At 43.7% G+C, this 22,648-nt stretch overlaps 1 protein-coding gene across 2 annotated transcripts in view; it reads left to right on the top strand.

Annotated features, from left to right (window-relative positions):
• Positions 1 to 22,648, top strand: part of LARS2 (leucyl-tRNA synthetase 2, mitochondrial) — a 163,832-nt gene that overhangs the window by 107,578 nt on the left and 33,606 nt on the right. For both annotated transcript variants that reach the window (XM_014852435.3, XM_014852437.3), the window contains exons 10-14: positions 788 to 892; positions 3,726 to 3,841; positions 6,506 to 6,789; positions 10,513 to 10,611; positions 13,628 to 13,765. In XM_014852435.3, coding sequence (XP_014707921.2) covers positions 788 to 892; positions 3,726 to 3,841; positions 6,506 to 6,789; positions 10,513 to 10,611; positions 13,628 to 13,765 — 742 coding nt within the window. The remainder of the gene's footprint in view (positions 1 to 787; positions 893 to 3,725; positions 3,842 to 6,505; positions 6,790 to 10,512; positions 10,612 to 13,627; positions 13,766 to 22,648) is intronic.

Below are 22,648 nucleotides of genomic sequence, written 5' to 3'. Positions count from 1 at the left end.
TCCCAGAAGCTCTTTAAAACTCCTCTCAATACAGTGTTCTACATATTCCAACATGTCAAATAATCTATTGATTCCCTTTTTATCCTGAAGATGCTTCCTGGGCCCCTCTATCCTGCTCAAATCTGACCTGGTCACTCTTCAGGACTCTGCTGTACATCTGTCATCCTAGGACTTCCCTCTGACTTTGTTCTACCAGTATCCATACCCTCTTTCCTTTGTTGGAGTCTCTGTTTCCTGATCCCATGTCCGTCTCTTTCTTGATTTACCCCTTCCTTTTGCTGGAACACATCCTCCAGTCTCTCCTTAGAAAGGGTATGTGGGAAGGAGCTGTTTTGTCTTTGTATGTCTGGAAGTCTCCTCTATGCTCAGTCATTTTCTACTCTCCTATCCACTTCCATCTTCACATGTTACAGTTTGGAATTTCAGACGTCTCTTGGTTTCATCATAGATAGATTTTTGTGTTTCTCATTCTTTTGTATATTTGAGGTATTTTTCAAAAGGAAAAGGGAGTGGTGGGAACATCTTTACTCCATCGTCTGGAAAGTAAAAACGCCATTTTCACTTCTTTGGTTATGAGCACAGATGAACATTTTCGTGTATTTGTTGAATCTTTTGATTTTCCACTGGTGCGAATTAGCTATTAATACCTTCAAAGAACAAATTCTTTAACAATTAGCACAAAACACAGAAGTTCTAATGCTTATTTTCTCACTTGTCTCCTCTGAGATTCGGATCGTGTTGGCGCCCCAGCTGACTGCCGTCCACAGTGACTTGCTCTCATTTTCAGATTGCCTCACGCCCGTGACGGCTGTGAACATGCTCACCCAGCAGGAGCTCCCTGTTGTTATCTTGGCCAGAGCTGACTTTCAGGGCTCTCTGGATTCAAAAATAGGTAAGTAGCTATTAAGATGTAATCAGGATAATATATTTAATAGGCTTAAAATCAGAATACTAGCCTGTTGCTGTCCACTGGAGGAGCTGACTGTTGATTCCATGATCTGTTTCACCTCTTGATAAAAATGAATGCCCCTTCATTTAACCATCCTTACTTAAGAACTACATTTTGAAAGCTTGCCAAGTATATCACACCTTGCTATTTGCTATTGAGAATAATAAAGAATGTCCAGCCCATGGATCTTGCCAGTAGAGCTAGTTGGTGAGACTTGTACATGTCATGTGGGGAATAAGATAACTCAGATGCCAATCCAATTTCAGAACTCATAGAACCAACAGCAGCTGCTGGGATGGGGGTTCAAAGCACAAATGATCCATGTGGGCTGAGTTTTTGGTGAAGGCTTTGTGGAGGAGGTGAACTTGAGCTATTCGAGAAAGGATTGTGAAACAGCAGCAAAATTGAAGGCTTATTTAGAACTGTAAATTGGATATCCTTGGCAGCCTTACTCATTCCTGAGAGTTCTAAACTATCATTACCTAACAGGAAGTCTGGAAACGAACCAAGGGATGAGAAGCTAATGACAGCCGCATCCTGGATCTGCCCCTAGGATGGACCTGAACGTCTCTCTTTACCAACATTCCTACTGGAGATTCCAGTCAGTCTCCAAAGTGCCAAAACCCTGCGGAGAAAGTTATTTCCACCCTCTCTATTTCCTAGCACACAGGAGAAATAACATTTCTTATCAAAATTTTGTTTTTCCTCGCAATTCTCAGATCTGGGTTTTTTGGGTTTTTCTTTTTTTTGAGGAAGATTAGCCATGAGCTAACATCCACTGCTAATCCTACTCTTTTTGCTGAGGAAGACTGGCCCTGAACTAACACCTGTGCCGATCTTCCTCTACTTTATATGTGGGACACCTGCCACAGCATGGCTTGAGGAGTGGTGCGTAGGTCCGTGCCCGGGATCTGAGCCAGTGAACCCCGGGCCACTGAAGTGGAACACGCTAACTTAACCACTGCGCAACCAGCCCAGCCCTCAGATCTGTTTTTGACAAAGTGATTTGAAAAAACATCAAAACAGAAAACAGATATTAAGCCATTCAAGTCATTCTCTTCTGACACTTTAAACCTAGCAAGTGTGTTGCTTAAAGGAAATAACTCCTTCTATTATTTTTATGTATTCTATAATTTTACTAATTAATACAACCAGCCAAGATAAACAATAAAGGAAGCTCTTGTTCATGTGGCTTTTTTGCTGGTTTTTTTTTTTTTTGGTACTTGAGTCAAAGTACTGACACAATATTGAGAATTCTGAAAGACAAACAGAAAAATCTGATTTTTTTTTTAGGTGTGCATGGAAAATCATTTTTCCTGTTGTCTTGATTTCCCACAGTTATGTAGTTAACATTTTCTAAGTTATGGCTTCTTGCCCTCCAAGAAGAACAGAAACAAACAAACAAGAGATCAAGCGGTATTTTTGCCATCCCACCTGCATGTTGCAAATACTTTGCTCTCTACTGAGCCCCACGTGACCAACACCATGGCCCAGAACATTCTTTATGTAGTCAAATAAATGTTGTGGTCACAATGTCTCCATTCAGACTTGACTTAGTTACTCCAAACCATGCACGTTTAGAATGTAGTAAATGGCTTTTGTCCCTTCTTGACCATGAACACTTTTCAGTGATGTTTATTGCTTGCCATTTGTCCTCACTCTTTAGTATCCTTCAAGTCCACTCTGAACATTTATTTGCTTCATTAGATGCTTTTTGTCAATAATCTCAGCTGGAACACCATGGAATGTTCCATTATACCACAGAGCTTTTCATCTTACTGAAGAGCCACAGAACTTGTCTCCCAAACATGAAATCACCCTTTTAGGGCAGTGTTCCAGAGAGGTTGTTCTCAGAAATCTGACTTAAGCCTTTTGTATACCACCCTTAGTTTTATCTCTCTCATTTGCCACATGATGTGTTGTGTCCACAAGGATGGCAGCAGTTTTGAAAGATGACCCTACAGCGGGAGTTCTCAACCAGGGGCGATTTTGCCACCAGGGGACGTTCGGCAATTTTAGAGACATTTTTGTTTGTCACAACTGGGGGAGTGCTACTGGTAGAGCCCAGGGATGCCGCTCAACATCCTACAGCCCCCACAACAAAGTCCAGAACGTCAGTAGTGCCAAGGTTGAGAAACCCTGACCTGCAGAACCAACAACTGAAAAACCTGTGTTTATGAATAGCTGAAGCCAAACCCGCGGGCCTTGGCCCTCTGGGTGAGTGATTGCCTTATGCTCAACTCCATCTCCTCAAGGGCATATATAGGTTGAAGAATAAATGTCTATTCAGAATGTGCTGTTGCCTCTGGGAACGAAGCACAGTATGAAGAAACACGGTTGCCAGCTTTCAACTTCCTGACTGAGTGGATTTTTCTAGGGTGCTAGGAAATGCTGGAGGAGTCAGCCCTGCTTCTCAGGAGAACGCCAGTGTCCTCTGTCCCTGAGGGAATTCAAAGAAGATGCTTGTGATTTACTATTTTAGTGACCAAAAGCATCCAACATTGTATATTTTAGAATTGTAACTATTTTTAAAAAGGAATTAAGCAAAGGAAAAAGACTTCAATGAAATCCTACCAATATGGTAAACTGGTTGTGTTAGGATAGTGGTTTTCTCTAAGACTGTTCTCCATTTTCCCAATGAATGTGATGTGGTTTTATAACTTCTGTAACTAAAGAAGATAGTTTCCTTTAAGAAGCTAAAGCTGTGTCAGTGCTGTCGGTTGTTTTGTGATTTGGGTGTTTACAAAGATGTTTTCTGTTTCTTCGCTCTGAATAGGAATCCCCAGCACCAGCTCAGAGGACACCATCTTAGCCCAAACCCTGGGCTTATCCTACTCTGAAGTCATTGAAACTTTGCCAGATGGCACAGAGAGACTGAGCAACTCTGCGGAGGTTGGTGCCCTGTGGCATGGGCCTAAGATCTTGCGTCTAAAATCATGACCTTGACCTGAGTTTGATGAGACCTTTTCCTTTGGGTGCAAATTACCACCTGCCATTTCACTCGTCCCCACACCTAACAGTCACGCAACCTCGTTTCTTAATCTATGAAAACAAAATACTAGAAGGTTATCAACTCTAGGTCAAACCCAATCCTACAATAGTATGTCATCGAAGTAACTAAACTTTATTTTGAGAATCTTCTGCTTGAGAAAAGTGACCTCTTCCAGGGAAACATTCCTTAGGAGAGGTGACTGAAATTGGCTGTTCTTGCTAGAGACCTCTGTTCTCCTCAGATTACTGACTTATTTCCACCTAAGGTTTAACTCACTTACAGAAATGAACAGAGAAGTTCTGAGACATGTTTATTTGGTCGTCGTTATCTCTTGCCAGGTGGTAAGTCTTCCAAGATTTGAACCCAGTCTCTATGTTGAACTGGGCCAGAAAGTATGGTTTAAGAGGTAGGGTGAGGCATGGTGGGGAGAAGTGGGAAATGGCTTAGAGCAATGAGTGTCAAACTGAGCACACAGCAGAATCACCTAGCAGCCTTGTTAAACACAGATTGCCTGACCCCCACCCGGAGATGCTGATTCAGTAGTCCTGGGTGGAGCCCAAGAATTTCCAGGTGATGCTGCTACTACTGCCGATCCAGGAACCACATTTTGAAAATCACTGGCTTAGAAACTTGCTACCCAAGCTGAGTCCCTGGGCCACCAGCATTGGCGCCACTTGTTGGAAATGTAGACTCCCGGGCCCTGCCCCAGTCTAGTAAGATTTCCAGGTGATTCATGTGCACATTGAAATTTCTGAGTACTCGTTTAGAGCCCTCTTTCTTAAACTTGGCTGCACTTTGGAAAGACCTGGTAAGTTTTTAGAAATACTGATGCTTGAGTCCCACCCCAGACATTCTGATTTCATGGTAACGAGGTGGGGGGTTATGGACCGAACATCAAGAGTGTTCACAGCTGTGCAGGTGACTCTCAGGTGCGGCAGTCGGGGAACTGCTGGCTTAACATAGTGATTGCCTACCTGGCTGTGTGTCTGAATCACCTGGGAGATGCTTGCTGGCCCCACCCTGGGTGATCCTGATTCAGTTAGATCCAGGTTTTTCAGGTTTGGGACTCCCTGGCTACAGGATGTTATATGTATGTTTATATATATATAAAGAATAAGGGCATGGCCAGTTTTTTTCCTTTATAAGGAGTGACAGCATTTTCTGACCTCATGTTTGTGCCTTCACTTCATAAATTGTATCTCCAGACATGAGTCATGCTTTCAGATGTCAAACCTTAAACCTGGCCCCCTGGATGTGGAGCCACGCCAAGGTTTCTGTAAGGGAACCCCAGATAACCCTCTGCAGGGCAAGAAAGGGGACGCTCAGGGCCAAAATTAGGCTTCTGAAGTTCCCAGAGAAATGCCCCCTCCTTAGTATACGACTGAGCATTAATTATGCTCCCCTGCTTCTTTCAAATAGCTTCAGGTGGTCTGTTGAATCTTCTGGCTCTAGACTGAATATCTAGGATAAAGGCATTCTTTCAACAGATGGAAAGAGAATGGATAGTGAAAGGCTCCTTTCGTCCCTGAGCTCCTGGAATGTAAAGACAGTGATGCACAGGGAAGATAGACTTTCAGGAGAGCTTGTGATCACTGGTACTGTAATGGTATGATAGTGGGAGTGTGGGACATAGAAAATGCCCTCCAGAGTATAACTGGTTCCTTGGCAGAGAGCTCTATACTTCAGAAGACACTTCAGACCCGTAATGAAAAGAGCTGCTTTTGATAAACGTAGCTGTACTTTCTTACTCTTTATGCCTCATGACTGTAAGCTCCTTGAGGGCGGGGGGCAGATTGGATTTATTTTTGTGCCCCCAGTGCCTAGCACAGGCCTGACACATAGTGGGCATGCACTGTGTCTTCACTGAACCAATGCCAGGGTACCCACGATCCAGCCGCACTGGCTCGATTCTTATCATTAACTTGGTTCTCTGAAAAGCATCAGGTGAAAAGAGACTTTCTCTTTTCTAGTGTCGTATCCTGGCCTGCTGTCTATAAAATGGGGGCATTCAAATACACAAGGAGTGGTTCTGGTCCTTCAGGCCTCAGTTTGTTCCCCACTTGCCTGAATTCCTTCTGCTTTAGGATAATATTGAATTTTTCTTTTCTAGATATTTTTCCCCCCAACAGAGGAGTAGTCATTAGAAATATGTATCATGCAGGTCTTTACTGGCAGCTAAATGCTGATATTTTCTCTGTAGGTATGGCAGGGCTCAGGTGATAGAGGGAGTCACAGAACCAGGGCCACTTTACCTATTAGACACAGTGGACACAGTTCCTGGGGCCCACAATACTTTCAGGGGCCCCCAAAAAGGTTTAATTTCTTTTAAAATCAGAAGAGTGAACTCTTAGGGTCAAAAATTATATTCATCTTTAGTCAACACATTAAAATACAACTTTTATTATTATCTTAAGAAGGAAGGGCCCACAAAGGTATCCAGGGCCCACAAAAGTCATAATGTAGCCCCTAGAGACCACGCATAAAAACAGCAGTCCCGGGGGTGGCGTGGGGGTGGTAACTTGTTCCTGAGAGGAAGGAACGGATCTCTCTCCTTTGCCTCTCAGTTCACAGGTATGACCCGGCAGGATGCGTTTCTGGCCCTGACTCAGAAAGCCCGGAGGAAGAGAGTGGGTGGAGACGTGACAAGTGATAAACTGAAGGACTGGCTGATCTCGCGGCAGCGCTACTGGGGCACGCCAATCCCCGTGGTCCACTGCCCGGCCTGCGGCCCCGTGCCGGTGCCTCTGGAGGACTTGCCGGTGACCTTGCCCAGCGTCACGTCTTTCACCGGCAAGGGAGGCTCCCCACTGGCCACAGCTTCGGAGTGGGTGAACTGCTCCTGCCCTAGGTAAGGAACCACGTCCCCCAGCCGTGGCCCAGCCCCCTGCCAGGGTTTCAGACTCCTCCTGCCTCCTGGGGCTCCCTCTGCTCCCTTTTTCCAGGACTTCCACCAGACTGGAAAGAATGCCCTAGGCCTCTCGGGACCTTTGGGAGAAGGGGCTGGGATCTGAGGCCTAGCTGCTGTGATGGGCGCCCTCTCTGCTGCTCTGAGCTGGTGGAAGTGGCAGCGTCAGTTCACACTGCTCCTGGAAACATCTGATCCAGCCCATAGAAAAGCTGCACATTTGCATCATACCTTTGTAGAGGACAACTTTCTTCCATTTTATATTCCAAAGAGCTCCTTGGAGATGAGAGAAATATTTTCTCCTTCCGCCTTACAGTTTTCCCACATGGTGACCGTGGAGACTTTCTCACAAGTAGCAGAACAGTACCCGTGACGAGTGTGCTCAGGGGCTTCATGCTTAATATACTGAAACACACTGTTTCCTTTCTCCTCATCTTGGAGTGGGATTACATTTTTCTGTCAATTCACTGGCATGTCTCAAATGTGATTTTTATGATCTCATAGCAGCTGATTAAACAAGTAAACAACAGCAAGCTCTAGTATCTTCCTTCTGTGGAGAAGCCACTTTTCTCTGCCTTATAGATCATGATGAGGATGTTTTAGAAATAATTTTGTCCTCTGCTAGTCCAGAGCTGAGTTATAAGGTTGGTACCTAGGTAACCACATAGTGCAATGGCAAGGTTCAGGCCGGGCAGACAGATAGACAACAGTGGACTCAAGTCCTGGCCCTGCCCCTTAACCAGCTGTGTGGTCTTGGGAAAGTCATTTAACTTCTCTGAGCTTCGATTCCCTTGTCAGGAACTGAAATAACTCCCTTGAAGGGCCGTGTAGAAGACCAGAAGCAACACATGTAACCCTGCACAGTGGCCCCTCGCAAACATTCAGTGAACGGAAGTGTTACTTCCGTCGTGCCAGGACTTGCTAACGGTCCTCCCAGGTGCTCACTCAGGTGGCGTGGAGATTTGAGATGGGGCTTGTGGGCAGGAACATAGGGAGCTCGTGGCCAAGAGGGACAGCATAGTGGTAAGAACCACAGGCAGCGGAGTCCAACAGATGTGGATTTCTTACTCTTGAGCTGCAAGTCCTTGGGCGGATTTCTTAAGCTCTCTTATTCCACGTTACTCATCTGCAAAATGGGGACATCATCTACCTCATAATCCCCAGGGTTACTGGGGATTAAATGAGAAAATGTCTGTGAAGCCTTTGGCTCAGTGCCTGCCACCCAGTATTAGGATTATTACTGTTGGAGCTAATAATGATAATAATGTCACCGTCACCATCATCTATCCTCCTACTTAGCAAGGAACCTCTCCCATATCATCCAGCGTTTAGTGTCAGCAATAAAACATGTTGATTGTCTTCAAGTCCAATGTGACCATTAAAAAGAAAACCAGCATGGCAGGTTTTAGCCAGATGTTATTCCTTTATCAATTGAGTCCTGCATTTTCTTCCTAACTTGTATACGGGTTCACTAATGGTGAGGAGAAAAAGTAATGTTTATCTTCTAATTATTTCCCAGAATAGTATCTGTGTTCTGGTTGATTGCTCTCCAGATAAAAAGACCTGGCTTTAATGTAGAGATGCACTGTTGAGATCAGTATCTCATAACAAGCCTGGGTGGTCGGTTACAGAATTCCCTCGGGGCTCTCTCTGATAAGCTCCTACCCCAGGGACCCACCACTATTCCTGGTGGGAGGCCTCCTAACTAAAATGCAGGAGGCCCCTGGGAGTCCCAGAGCCCTACCAGATCTGGGGCTGCTGTCTCTCTGCTCAGCCACTTCCATTTAACAAGTAGAAGGTGGGCAGTCGCTGTTTCCTTCAGTAATATTTATAACGCTAGTATGAACTGCTTCACAGATGCAAGATATAAATGCAACCCTTCTTTTATTTAAAAATTAAAAACAGACTCAAGCCCTTGCATGCTAAATTAGCAGGAGATTCATCAGTTCCTCTTGGGGCTCCTCATGCCCCTCCTTGAATTATCCAAGAACCCCCCGAAGACTTATACTGCCAAAAGGGCAGCATTTGGAGGAGTGGATCCCACGTCCATACCTCAAAAGGGAGGCCCTGGAGTCTGAGCTGTGTGGCTTCTCACTGGCACAAAGAGTTCCTGTTAACAGTTGATACAACCCATCCATTGTTCATCCAGGCCTTGAGGGGTCTTCAAGGGGCTGAGCCCCCTCCTAGGCTAGGTTTGACTAAGGGCATTCTTTCTTGGGTTCCTAGAGGTTGTGGCTTTTGACACCCGGTTCTTTCAGTCTCACAGAACATGCTTCAAAACCGGTTCAGCAGTTGGGCCCTTGTGGAACCCTGGTCCTCCCCAGGCAACTCCATCCTGGGACGAGGATTGCTTTTTCTTTTCAGCCCTTTGCACACCGAGTATCCCACTTTATTCATTTTTTTGGACAGTAGAGCTCTCTTCACCCTCTGTAAGGAACCTATCTTTAGGCAGTGGTGTGTTGGTAAATGTGTATTAAATAGCTCTCTGGGGGCCAGCCCCGCGGCCGAGTGGTTAAGTTTGCAAGCTCTGCTTCAGCGGCCCAGTGTTTCGTTGGTTCGGATCCTGGGCGCGGACATGGCACCGCTCGTCAGCCACGCTGAGGCGGCGTCCCACGTGCCACAACTGGAAGGACCCACAACTAAAATATACAACTATGTACAGGGGGGACATGGGGAGAAAAAGCAGAAAAAAAATAGCTCTCTGGAGGGGGGCTTCTGATTTGTAGTGTTTGCTGATTTCTGTGGTATACATACTCCCACTGGGACTAATTTCAGGATACCAACTTGACATCACTTCTCACAGAGGTGGGAAGAGACACTAACAGTTGACTCTCACAAGATGGTATGAGTTGGCACCAGCACACCACTGCCCTTGGGCCTCAAGGGTGATTTATCCTCCTAAGGTCTCACCAGTGGATTTCTGTACCCCTCACCCTAAAGCAGAAATAGAAAAAAAAAACCCAAGTTCATTTTTCAGCACAGCATCTTGATACATTTGGTTTTCAACTTCTCTTCATAAATTGGTTTGCCTCGTAAGCATCATAAAGTAGGCCTTGGCAGAAAGCAATCTTGACATGCCTGAAATAGAAGTTAACGTGCAAAAGAGACACTCACTCTTATCTTCTCCTTTTGGGTTGTTAGATTTTTGCCATGTTAAAGAAGTGGGTAAATAAGGCTTTTAATTGTTGAAGATTGAAATTTTTAATTTTGTAAATTTCTTTAAAACATCATGTACCATACAATACAAAAGAGAGCTTTCTCTGAATTTTCTTGATGTGGCATTGTTCTTGTGACATTTTAAATTCATACTGATTGTCATAGCTTCCTCAAAGGCTGACAGAAAACTGCATTAAAATTTAAAAAGAAGGGGCTGGCCCGGTGGCCAAGAAGTTAAGTTCACACGCTCCGCTTCAGTGGCCCAGGGTTTCACTGGTTCAGATCCTGGGCGTGGACATGGCACCATTCATCAGGCCACTCTGAGGTGGCGTCCCACATAACACAACCAGAAGGACCCACAACTAAAATATACAACTATATACTGGGGGAATTTAGGGAGAAAAAACAGGAAAAAAAAAGAAGATTGGCAACAGTTGTTAGCTCAGGTGCCAATCTTTAAAAAAAATTTTCTTTAAAGAAAACAATTGATGAACTTCATTTATTTCTTAGGTGCAAAGGAGCAGCCAAGAGAGAGACAGACACGATGGATACCTTTGTTGATTCTGCTTGGTACTACTTCAGATACACCGACCCTCAGAATGCTCACAGGTAAGCCCTGCTGCATTCACTGAGCATGCGTCAGTCTGGGTCCTCCAAGAAGCAAACACCATGATGGAATTAGACATGCAAGAGATTCATTGAGGGATATGCGTATGAAGAATGAAGGGGTGAGGGAGCAGGAGTCAGCAGGGGGAGCCCTTAGACCATGATGCTGGTCTAATACTTGTGAAAGGAGAAGGGGAAAGAAAGAGGATTGGGTAGGAAGAGCCTCAGATCGTGGCACAGCTCTGAGAAAGCCCCAGCCAGGCCAGCGGGAATCCCCGAGCAAAGCTTGTCCTTCAGAGAGTCCCAAGTCAGGCAGAAATGCCTCTGCTCTGGTCCCCTGCCTCTGGGAGAGCATGGGCTGGCATGAACGCTGAGCAGATCCAAAGATGCAACAGCTAGAAGCTGTTGGTCAGCTGTGCACCTTGAAACAGGCTCACTCTGGTAAAGGGAGTGTGTTAAATTATTAAATTAGATTCTTCACAGCCAAGTAAATCTCAAGTACAAGGAAAATAAAAACAGAAAAAGGAAGGAATTGCTATTGTAATACCTTCCTTGGCCCTTCGGTGAACTGCATTTATGTGATTGTGAAGATGTAATATTATTTACTTAACTGAAAATAATGCCGTAAGTCTACAGGGAGGTAGGGAGTATGAGGAGCTGAGAAGCCTTACCTCTCACCACATAGTCAGTAGATCATTTTTAAATTTACAAATCAACAAAGAATATAAACATATTTTTTAATAATGTCCAGAGGAAACAGCTAAAAGAATTAAAAGTGACTAAGGGATAGGCCTGGGGAGGGGAGTTGGTGAAGGAAGGTGCTGGAGACTGCTGTTTTAAATCATAACCCTTCTAGTCCTATTTGACTTTTCTGCTCTGTGCATATGTTTCTTTGACCAAAGTGAATGCATGAATAAGGGAGAGAGAGGTGTAGGCAGATAGGTAAGGAGAGGGACTGAGAGAAAGGAAAACTATGCAGACCCAGGAAAGGCACACGCCCCGTGCTTCAGAGGCCTCGCCAGCTTGCTCTTGTCTGTGGGAGAACCGTCATCCTGAACCCCTGCAGTCCACCTAGACAAATGCCCCCTTTTTCTTCCTGGGTTATAAAATATAGTGAGATGGGTGCTCCTGCTCTCCTGCTACTCAAATCCCACCCTGCAGTATTGCAATTCTGTAATTCGGATTCAGGCCATCTAGACATGAGTGGGATCCTGAGTCAACAGTAGCCGGCAGAGGCAGGAAGGAGGCAGGGTGTCTGCTGGGGCTGGGAACCACCAGGGTGGCCCGGCTAACCTACAGAGGGGGCCTTCTGGGTCTTCCTTCTAGAAGGGGCTTTTGGTGCATTCCACTTAGTAACAGCTGGCTTAGAATGGGAGGGGAATCAGGACTCTCTGCCTCTCCGAATGCTTCAAAGGAAAGCCTGCTTACAGATGGTGGAGACTCTAAGTTACAGTGATGGGACCCTTGACTAGAGAGAGACATCTTGAGACCTGCACCGCCCCCCACTTTGGGAATACCACGAACGCATCATTTCCCTCAGAAGATGCTGCCCTCAGTTTCCGCACTGGCTGGAGTTCTCACTAGTGTGGTTTCCGGGCTAGATCACAGATCCGAGCTATAGCTCCTTTCAACATGTCACTCCTTAATTTATCCCAAACTTGTTTTTGGGCCGAGTACCATCCTTAATTTCCCTTTCTTTTCTGTCACCTAGATGAGCAGTTGGATTTCTCAAGGGAACCATTTTTCAGAACGGAAAAGTATTTTTTAAAATTTTACCAGAAGGGCCGGCTGGGTGGCACAACAGTTAAGTTCACACGCTCCACTTTGGTGGCCAGGGGTTCGCCAGGCCGGATCTCAGGCAGGGACCTATGCACCACTTCTCAAGCCATGCTGTGGCAGGCGTCCCACATATAAAAAGTAGAGGAAGATGATGAGCACAGATGTTAGCTCAGGGCCAGTCTTGCTCAAAAAAAAAATTTTTTTTACCAGAGCTCTGGCACAGTGACTGGAGGAGAGAAAACCAAGCTATATTAAGATGAACCTACTTGCCAAGCACCAGGCTGTTACTCCCAGGCTGAGCTGGAGCCAGCCAGGTCCCTGCTGGGGTAAAAAGGTGCTTCGAGGCGTGGGGAATAGAATTCACAGATATCTGAAGCCATGGAGTACAGATTCTCCAAGGGCAAAGGTTTCCTTCACTGGATCACCTCAAGTGAGGGTGTTACTTTGGGATTAAGAGCTCTGTCCTCAGCCAGCACCACCTCCCACCACCACCGCCACGCACACAGGCGTGCACACGCACTTACACACACACACCCTGCACCCTTCGGACACTCCGCCTCGAGTCCCAGCCAGAAAATAGAGGAAAGTGGCATTTCCTTTCCTCCCCGGCATCCATTAGGACTGGGGAGTATGGGGACCCCTTCCTTTTAGGATCTCTGTCAACTAAAGTGTCTGTTAGGTGGGAGAGTCGTTCGGCTGTTTTATCACAGTCACTCTAAATATGCTCATTGCATTCAGGAGGCCATATATAGGCTCTTGCTGACTATCTGTATTTTAAGGCTGCTTTTAAAAAGAAGATTGAATTTCTGTTTTAAAATGAACATTTAGCGTCTGCGTGTTAATCTCCATTGTAAGTGCTACATTGCCCTCTATTGGTAAGAACTCAAGAATCTCAGTTATCTAATTGTAATAAAAATTAAAATAAATCTAGATATTCAAATACACGTTTTACAGAAATACCTTTTTTTGGCTGGTATGTTTTCCTCTTGCCCTCATTTTGTATGAAAATTGCCTTTGTTAAAATATGTCTGAAACAGTTTTTATAAATATCATAAATCAACACTGATCTGACTTTTTTCTCCTTTGTTATATAAGCTTTTCTCTTATTATATTTTAAAAAGAAAACCACTGTTTTTCTCTAACATAATGTATTTCAGGGAATATGCAAATTATAGTTGGTCTGTCTAATTGATTTTAGCAAAGCAGGTTTTTAAAAAATGACAGTTTCTCTTTCTTCCAGCCCTTTTAGCGCAGCTTTGGCCGATTACTGGATGCCTGTGGATTTGTACATTGGCGGGAAAGAACATGCTGTCATGCACTTGTTCTATGCGAGATTCTTTAGTCATTTTTGCCATGATCAAAAAATGGTCAAACACAGGTGAGCATTTACACTGCTTTGCAAAAGAATTCAGTTCCGTGAACACCAACTTAAAGCAGGTGTCAGTTCTTCCGAAGCAAGATAAATATATGTAGCAGAAAAATTCTGTTTTTCCAGTACACTTTTAGAGGTCGTTGTTAGCCTTCACCCTTTGAAGTGCATTTCTCTTGCTTAATCAGTTCTAGCACGTTGGGCTGTGTGCTCACAGAGGATCTTGCCTTCAGCTCTTCTCTGTTTAACTGAGTTAAGTGATTGAGATTCTTACTTGTGAGGCAGAGAAGAGCGAGTGGTTCATATGTTATATGGCTTTTATAGCTTCTCGTGTGAGGTCATGTTTATCATCTGGTCCCTCTGTGTAAGCTCTATTTCTAAGCTTGATTGAATCCTACCTTGATAAATCACTCTGATAAAAGTACATAATGAATTAAAAGCTAGGCAATCACATTGTACATCCATTGATAAATTCTTTTCCTATTGGCCTATCATCTCTTGCCTATTATGTTCAGAAAAATGTGTGTGTGCTTTTTTCCCATGAAATACATCATATAAATAAAGGATGTATTTAGTGTATTATGTAATTTAAAGAATAAAATGATATCCGTGCACCCTCTCTGCAGTTTAAGAAATAGAGCTCAACAGTCCCTTAGAATACCCAGGGTGCCCCTCTCCATCATATCATCCCTCTTCCTACACCACCACCCCTCCCCCAGTTAACCCCTGTCCTGAATCTTGAATTATTCATTTTCCTGCTTTTCTTTATAAGTTCATCGCCTCTGTGTATATTCTGAAACAATGTGTATTGTTTAGTTTTCCTGTGTTTGAACTTTATGTAAGTAGAATGGTATTTTACGTGTTTTCTCTTGGTTTCTTCGCTCATCGCTTTTTGGGATTCATACATGTTGCTGCATGGAGTTGTGCTTCGTTTCGGTTTCACCTCTATATGGTATCCCATTACATGGAATGGAATTTCTAGTCCAGAACTCACTGTGTGTCCACACCACCGTTGATGGTTATTGGACTCCTTCGTGCAGTTATGAGCAGAACTGCAGTGAGCACTCTTGTACACGTTTCCTGGCGTACATGTCAGCATTTCCCTTGAGTGTGTACCTGAGAGCAGAATTGCTGAATCATAGGGTATGCACGTGTTCAGCTTTACTAAGGAACACCAAAGTGTGTTCCGAATTAGCTGTAAAACCTACGCTCGCACTAGCAGAGATGAGGGTTGCTATTGCTCTACGTCATCGTTACAGCATTTGGTACTATCGAACTTTTTAAATTTTGCCAAACTGGTGTTATATAATGGATCACTTTGTGACTTAAATTTGAATTTAAAAACACTGCTTACTTACTGAAGTTTAGCATGTTTTTAATATGTTCATGAATCTCTGTGTTTCCCGTTAAATCCCTGTTTGTGTCCTTCGCCCTTATTTCTTCTGGGTTGTCTTTTATTGATTGTAGGAATTCTTTTAATATTCCGGATGCTAATCCTTTTTCAGCTGTATGTATTGCACGTATTTTTTCCTACCTCTTAGCTTATTTTTATGGTATCTTTTGATGAACAGAAACTGTTAATTTAATGTAGTAAATGTTAATAATCTTTTCCTTTACGGCTATTGCTTTTAGTGTCTCGGTACCATTAACGGAACAGTCCATCCATTTCCCCACTGATCTGTAGTGCCCGCTCCATCATAAATCAAGTTTTCGGGTATATGCAAGGGCCTTTTTATATGCTCTTTAGTCTATCCATTGATCTGTTTGCCTTTTGCTGTGCTAATTATTTACTGGCTTTGTTATTTTAATTTTACAAGTCTTAATATCCAGTAAGAGAAGTCCTCCTACTTTGTTCTTTTTCTTTGGGAGTATTTTGGCTATGATTGGACCTTTGTTCTTCCATATAAATTTCAGATTCAGTTGTCAAATTCCACAGAGGTATCTATTGGGAATTTAATTGGAATTACATGGAATCTAAATATTTACTAATATCTTTTCGCACTCTTCCTTCTTGCATTTCTGACCTTAAATCTGAAATCATTTCCCTTTTATCTGAAATGTACACTTTAGAATATCTCTTATGTCCTTTAGTGAAGGTTCATCCAATGGTTCTTATTTGTCTAAAAATACGTATATTTCTACCTCATTTCTTAGAGTTTGCCAGCTCAAAGACACATTTAAAACAATAACCGTTTTGCATCTTTTCTGGCTTTTTCACTTGTTTTTCATCAGGACAATAGTTCAGGCTCTCTTGTTTGCCAGGAGCATAGTTCCCGGGATTTTTTTTCAGTTGTGTTTTGTTTTTTGTTTTTTTAATAGAACATGTTTTAGAGTAATTTTTAATTGCAGAGAAGGGGAAAACATATCTGATTATCTCTCCAGATAACCTATATTAACAGTAGAAAAATAAAATAATAAAAAAGTAATACATCTAAGATTAAAAGTTTTTAACTGCGCAAAGTGAACATTGAAATTTCCCTCCCTGTACCCCACCCTCCACCCTTCTCCTCAACTTAAGGTTCTTTTGATTTCTTCAGAAAAATATTTTGTGTATCTCCATGTTTCTATTGATATGCTCATTTTAAAATTTTATATATGTGTAATGTTTGTTACATATATGTATATTACATAGAATGTGTGATATAAAATTTACATACAGATATTATATTTATGTATTTTGCTTTTTTGATTTAATAATATTATCTTGGTGATCTTTCCACATCACTGTGCACAAATCTCCCATTTTTAAAATTTATGTATAATGTTCCATCATATGAATATATCATAATTTATTTGTCATCTATTTTTCCCAATTGCTATTACAAAAAAAAATATCTAGTGACTCTCTTTATCTATATTCTTGGCAGGTATTTGGGATCATATCTGTAGGTTCAAGTTCTGACACTGGGAAGTGCTGGGTCAAAGTATATGTGTTTTTAAATTCTTGATAAAAAGTATATTAGTTTTAAAACCTGTGTAACGCAGACTAAAATGCGTTTTCATTAAAATGAAGCACACTGAAAGGTGCCTCGCTTCACACCGCGCGCAGACCTGCTTCCTCATGCAGGCACACACAGATTAGAAGTCTACTGTCAGAAAAGTAATTTAGGATATAAATCAAATGCTTAAAATAATTTTCTTCTCCTTACTCCCAGAGACCTTCATGTGTAACAATAAACCTATCTGCATCAGAAGAACACTAACCACATTAGCAACATTAATCGTCAGGCAGATAAATTAGTGAAAATGTTGGTACCTTGGGTTACAGGATTTACCATTCTGCCTTGCATTTCTTCTCTATGGAAACTTCTTTACCTCACTAGATAATGTTTACCCTTGAGGATGGGAACTGTGTCTTGTTACTGTCACAGTCTCATGGATATTGTACGTTCATTCTCGGAGAATGTTTGTTTAGATACATGAGTTTAATCCCTTGATATAAACACATAAAAGTTCACATCCTTCAAAGGAAAGGTTCTCCTTGGGATAGGGAGAATTGGATAGAGGTTAAGTACAAAGAACAAATACAGCATGAGAAATATTTCCTTCTCATGTAGGTCTAGAAACAAATACCATAAATGATTTCTGGCTCCTTAGTGGGGGGCACATTTCTCTGAAAAATTATTTGTAGAAGTAAGGAATGAGTCAATAAGTGATTCAATGGCTGTTTTAAGATCTAGGACAGGGCCTGGCTACTTTTATGACTTTTCCCCAGGGGTTTAAAACTGTATTTGAGGAGAAAAAGGGTTTGCAGCATTCTGACAAAATTTTTAAAATACGGTTTGGGGTATGACTTGTTTCTATTCAAAGGAATTTCTGATTTGCAAAGTTTCCAGGTACACCTGGAATTTGCTTTACCATCAACTTTAAGTATAAATTGAAATATATCTGTGCAGTGTTTTGGGTTTTTTTTTCATTCTTTACAAGACAGGAAGATTCTATTCCATACCCTCCCTTAAAAAACAGGGAGATTTATTTTTAGTGCTCAAAAGTCTGAGATGTTTGAGGAAGGTGCAGAGAGGCGTCTTATCTCTGTGTCTCGGCTCAGCTGTCAGGATCACTCACGTTAAATCTTATCAGGGCAACAACAGCCGCTGAAAACTCACTCTGAGTGTTACCTCTGTATCAGAGGTGTTTTAGTAAACCAGTCCGCCGCAAATGCAATGAAAATCACCCACTTTCGGTGATGAATAATTCAGAATTCTCCAGTTAGAATTGTTGACTGCCTCCACACAACCTTAGCAAGCCGATTTAGGAGGAAAAATTGAGATCTGTCGACCACATGTGTATTCCTCTTTATTTATTAGCTATTTTTTCTGAAATGTGTATAAATCAGAATTTTGTTTGTATTTCTTTCTTCCCTTTGATTAGTATTGTCATTTCAGGAGAGATTTGAGACTGCAACTATTCCACTTTTGTTTTCATTTCTCAGCCCCTTGCCACTGTCTCGAGTAGTAGATCTGGACTGAGGGTCCAAAGACCTCTGCTCATTGGGCCAGTGATTGGCAGTGTGGACGAGAGACCTAGCCCCTTTGGTTCTCAGGGGCCATGACCACATGTTAGGAATTCCATCACCTTTGAGCACTTTCACTCTGATTCTGGTTAAACTCCTTCAAATATAAACAGGAAAGGTTCATGTGGATTTAGTAACCACTCTTGTTTTCTGAAAGAGTCCTGGCCCTTTCTTTCATCACTTGTATGTTTAGGTTTGCAGTTTGAGCTTTCAGAAGGTCTCCTTACCATTTATAAGAAGCCGGCCTCCAGGTCAGGTGTGCCACCACATGGGACAGCAAGTGCCTTAGTCGTGTGTCTGAAACACCAAGTTAAGATTAAGGCAGAATTAATGTCAGCAGGAAATTTGCAAAAGAAGATATATGAATAATTAAGAAACATACTGTAAAATTTTTCCCTCACGGGCAGTCCAGGAAATACAAGTGAAACCACGTTGAGGTGCTGTTTTCTGTATAGCAGAGCGGCTGGGATGCAAGCACCACTCGTACTGCAGGGGGGCGGTTTGGAGCACCCTTGCTCAGAAGCATTTGGCGATGTATAGTGAGAGCCTTAAAACTGTTCACACTCTTGACACACTAATTGCACTTCCAGAAATCTTTCCTAAGCAAACAATCAGAACTGCAAACTTATGCACCAAAGTGTTCATGTTAAAAACTTGGATACAACTTAAATGCCCCAAAATGTTGAGAAAGGGTCAAGCATGGCCCATCTATATGGAGGACTCTTGTGCAGCTCCTTAAAATTACGTTACGAAGACTGATTAATAACATGGAGAAATGCATCTGAATGAGAAGTGAAAAAAGCAAGATGAAATTGTGGGTAAAGTCTGGTTATCTCTGTGTATATATGTGCGTGCACATACATACACATATACGTGTGTGCAGGAGAGAGTAGAGCAAATTATGCCAGCGTGTTAACAGGAGTTTTCTCTGGATGAAGAGCTTACTGATGATTTTATTATTTTTTTAATGCACTTCTGATTTTTTCCCAGATTTTTTTACAATGATTATGTAACTTTATAAACAGAAAAACAAAGTCATTTACAGTCAACACTCTGAAGCAGGAAAGTGCACTGAGCCTCCCAGTTGGATTCACGGGTGTGGGGTAGGCATCAGCTTTGGCTGGACGTCAGCACTCAGTCGTCAGCACTAGGGTGGAAGCTGCGCACTACAGGGGGAACGTGCCTCGGCTCATCTCCGCTGAACTGAGATAAGGAAGCCTTTTCTCCCTGTAACATGGGAATCTTGTCAGTTTTTGTGGTTGCTCTTTAAAACGACTCAGAGAGACGCTAAATTCCCTGAACTGAAATTCTCCCTGCAGTTTGCGGTCAGCAGAGTGGTGGCCCTCAGAAGCCTCTCCTGGGTTAACAACCGCCTGCTGCCCAGCGAGAGCTCAGCAGGCCCCAGTCCACGGAGCTTTTTCCTGTTTCTCTGATCACACCAGAAACAGAGCTGTCGGGAAAAGGGGAAGGAAGAGAAGAGAAGCTTGACTTGGGTCTCACCGTATTAATGAGGCCTCCTTCTATGCTACTGGCTGGCAGCTAGGAAATAGAAATGGTGACATTTAAGAATGAGCCATGGTGTAATACTTAGAAACTGGCTGCTTATGTGAACGTGATAGTCTAGGCACAGGGCCAAGAAAAAGAGGAAGGTGAATTTAGTCTGAGAAGTCCAAGTTAGAGACTGTTTTCAGAGATCCACAGCTTTCTGTTTCCTTCTTTCCAGATCTACGTAGTAGCCACCTGAGCAGATCAGGAGAGTGGGCAGCAACCTGTCTAGGGCTTCATAAGTAGGGAAATGTTGTCCACAGTGACTCGTTAGCGCTCTGATGAGTCCTGGGATTCTTGTAGCCACATCTTGGTTGGTACATTCCTTCTATGCAGTGATTTTTACAAAGGCACTTAAAATAGCCTATCAATCTATGTTCTGAATTCCCTTGTTTATTGCATACTTAGCAACCTGCCTCACCTCGCTCTCCCTCTCATTTTCTTCCTGCCTTTCTTCTTTCTTTCTTCCTTCTTAGTGGGACAAAGGTGGCCTTCAATGACCAGCAGGTATCAAGTGTTGTAATTTCTGACTCTGTGCGGTCCAGACTATCGCGGAAGCCCTGAAGCTTCCATCACTGTTCCTCATTCTGCTTGCATGTAGCTGTGCTGCAGTGCACGCAGGCGTAATCCACCTCTAGCAGTGGTGCTGAAGGAGTAAGAGGAAAGCTGACTCAGAAAAAAGAGTACAAATCGAGGCCCTGCACAACGCTCCCATCTTTGACAGTCCCCGGGTCAGAAGGGTTTGTAGGTGGGTTAGAGTTGCAGCCTTTTCCCTTTCTTGTAAAGCCCCTGCTGTTCATAGTCCTGTGATGAACGCATAACTCAGTTGCTTTTGCAAGTTTGTTCCCAAGTGCCACTTGTTGAGCGAATGAATGAATGAACAAATGGGAGATACGTTATACCAGTTGTGAATCTTAATAATGAACGTGGCAGTGTGGTGTGATCTCTGCTGCAGCAGGACTGGGTTCCAAGTCCAGCAGGGCCCTTGACGTCCCCTTGACCCCCATTCCCATGCACTGTGCATCTCCATGTCACACCTAGGGCCTCCTCCTTGTGGTGTTGATGGTTATTTATGAGCATGTCTTGGGCCGCCCATTTTTACCATAAACTCTCTGGTTAATTGCAGAGTGCTCTGCACCCAGTTGTTGCTTAAATACAGGTTGAATGAATTAAGAAGTGTGACTCCTCATTTATGTGCAGCTAAACTACACATAAGGGTGGATGTGGCCAGCTTCAGCCAGGAGAGTGAGAACCAGAGGCCGAAAGCCCTGTGGAGCATTCCCTGTGCTCGGGAAGAGTGGAGGGGGACCACTGGGAATGAGGCGCCCTCCCCGCTGTGAAATGCCGCTCTCATTCCCTTGCTCCTGGGACCTTCCTACGAGCTTGAAATCTTTCAGCGAACCTCTCCCTGCAAAAAGGTCCTGGCCCCAACCGGAAGCTATAGCATCTGGTGCCTGCCTTCATCCGCCTCTTTCTTCCTTCTTCTCTTGTCCCCACCTCTGTCGCTGGCAGGTTTATTTCTTCATTCATGGAAATACTTGATTTGCTTCAAACCAGTTAACATTTATATATCATATAATTATATAATTTATATTTATAAGTAATATAATTATACAATATATCTGCTATGAACTAGGCGCTGGGAAGTGTCTTTGAGGATTTTCCTCTTCCTGCTCCTCACAGGAGGAAAGCAGACAGGGAAGCAACTCACCTGAATACACAATAAAATTGAATATCTGGCAGATGCAGCTAAAGGTACACGCTGGACACACCAACAAGGACAGAGCAACTAAGTCCGACCAGGAGGGCCGGTGACACCTTCCCAGTGAGGTGGCATTTGTGTCAAGCCTGGAAGGAAGAGTAGCGTTTTGTCAGATGGGCAATTTGGATAGTACCTCTGGGAACAGTGTGAGTGAGGACATGGAAGCACATATGGGCAACATGTGGAAAGAATGGAGGAAGTTAAAAGGGAGGGAGAGGAGTCCTTGACAGCCACACTGAGGAATTTGGACCTGATTTGGGAGGAGCTGATCTTCAGCTATTGTTAGACTTTCTTTTCTTCCCTCACAGCTCGGAGAATGGTCGGGCATTGGTTTGGTTCAGTGATAGCAAATAAGCTGGCTCCCACTGTGATGTCCCCAATGCCTGGCTCAGCGCTGGACACATAGTAGGCACTTAGCAAGTGCCTCCTGAAGAAATCAATGATAAATTTCACATGGTAACTCTGCTTCCTGGGAATGCGGTACTAAGAAGAATTCTGGGGCTCAGTCTGAGTGAATCAGGAGTGTGCCGTGGATCAGTGATGGCTGGGTGGCGGTAGGCCAGGGCACTGGGGCCGTCGTGCCAAGTCTCGCCATCCCTGCTCTAGAGGGTCCTTCTGAGATGGCCCCTGCAGTGCCTCACCCCTGGGAGAAGACAGCCCAGGTGAGCTTCGGCTATCAAGTGGTGTTGCCGACTTTCCGAAATTCAGACCCGCTCGTTTCACGAGCGGGCCCTGGTTTGGGTGCCCTGCTATCTGAGAGGGAACGCCTGCCAGTTGTGGGGAGAACCTCCCATGTGGACCTCCCCCTGGGGACCCCTCATTCTGGGAGGGTTAGAAGTGGGTTTGAAACAGGCAGAACTAATCTGTAGTGTTGGCGCCAGGCTGGTGGTGACCATGGTGGGGAGACAGTGTCTGGAAGTGGGCAGCAGGGGCTCAGGAGGCTGGTCACGTTCCGGTCATTGACCTGGGTGCTGGTTACACAGGTGTGTTTATGTTGCGAAAATTCGTCAGATTTTACCTCTAGGATTTATATACTTTTCAACATGTGTGCTGTACTTCATTAAAAAGTTTA

This window comes from Equus asinus, chromosome 21 (assembly GCF_041296235.1).
Source record: "Equus asinus isolate D_3611 breed Donkey chromosome 21, EquAss-T2T_v2, whole genome shotgun sequence".
NCBI classification, from domain to species: Eukaryota; Metazoa; Chordata; class Mammalia; order Perissodactyla; family Equidae; genus Equus; species Equus asinus.
This window is presented reverse-complemented; position numbering and strand designations above follow the sequence as displayed.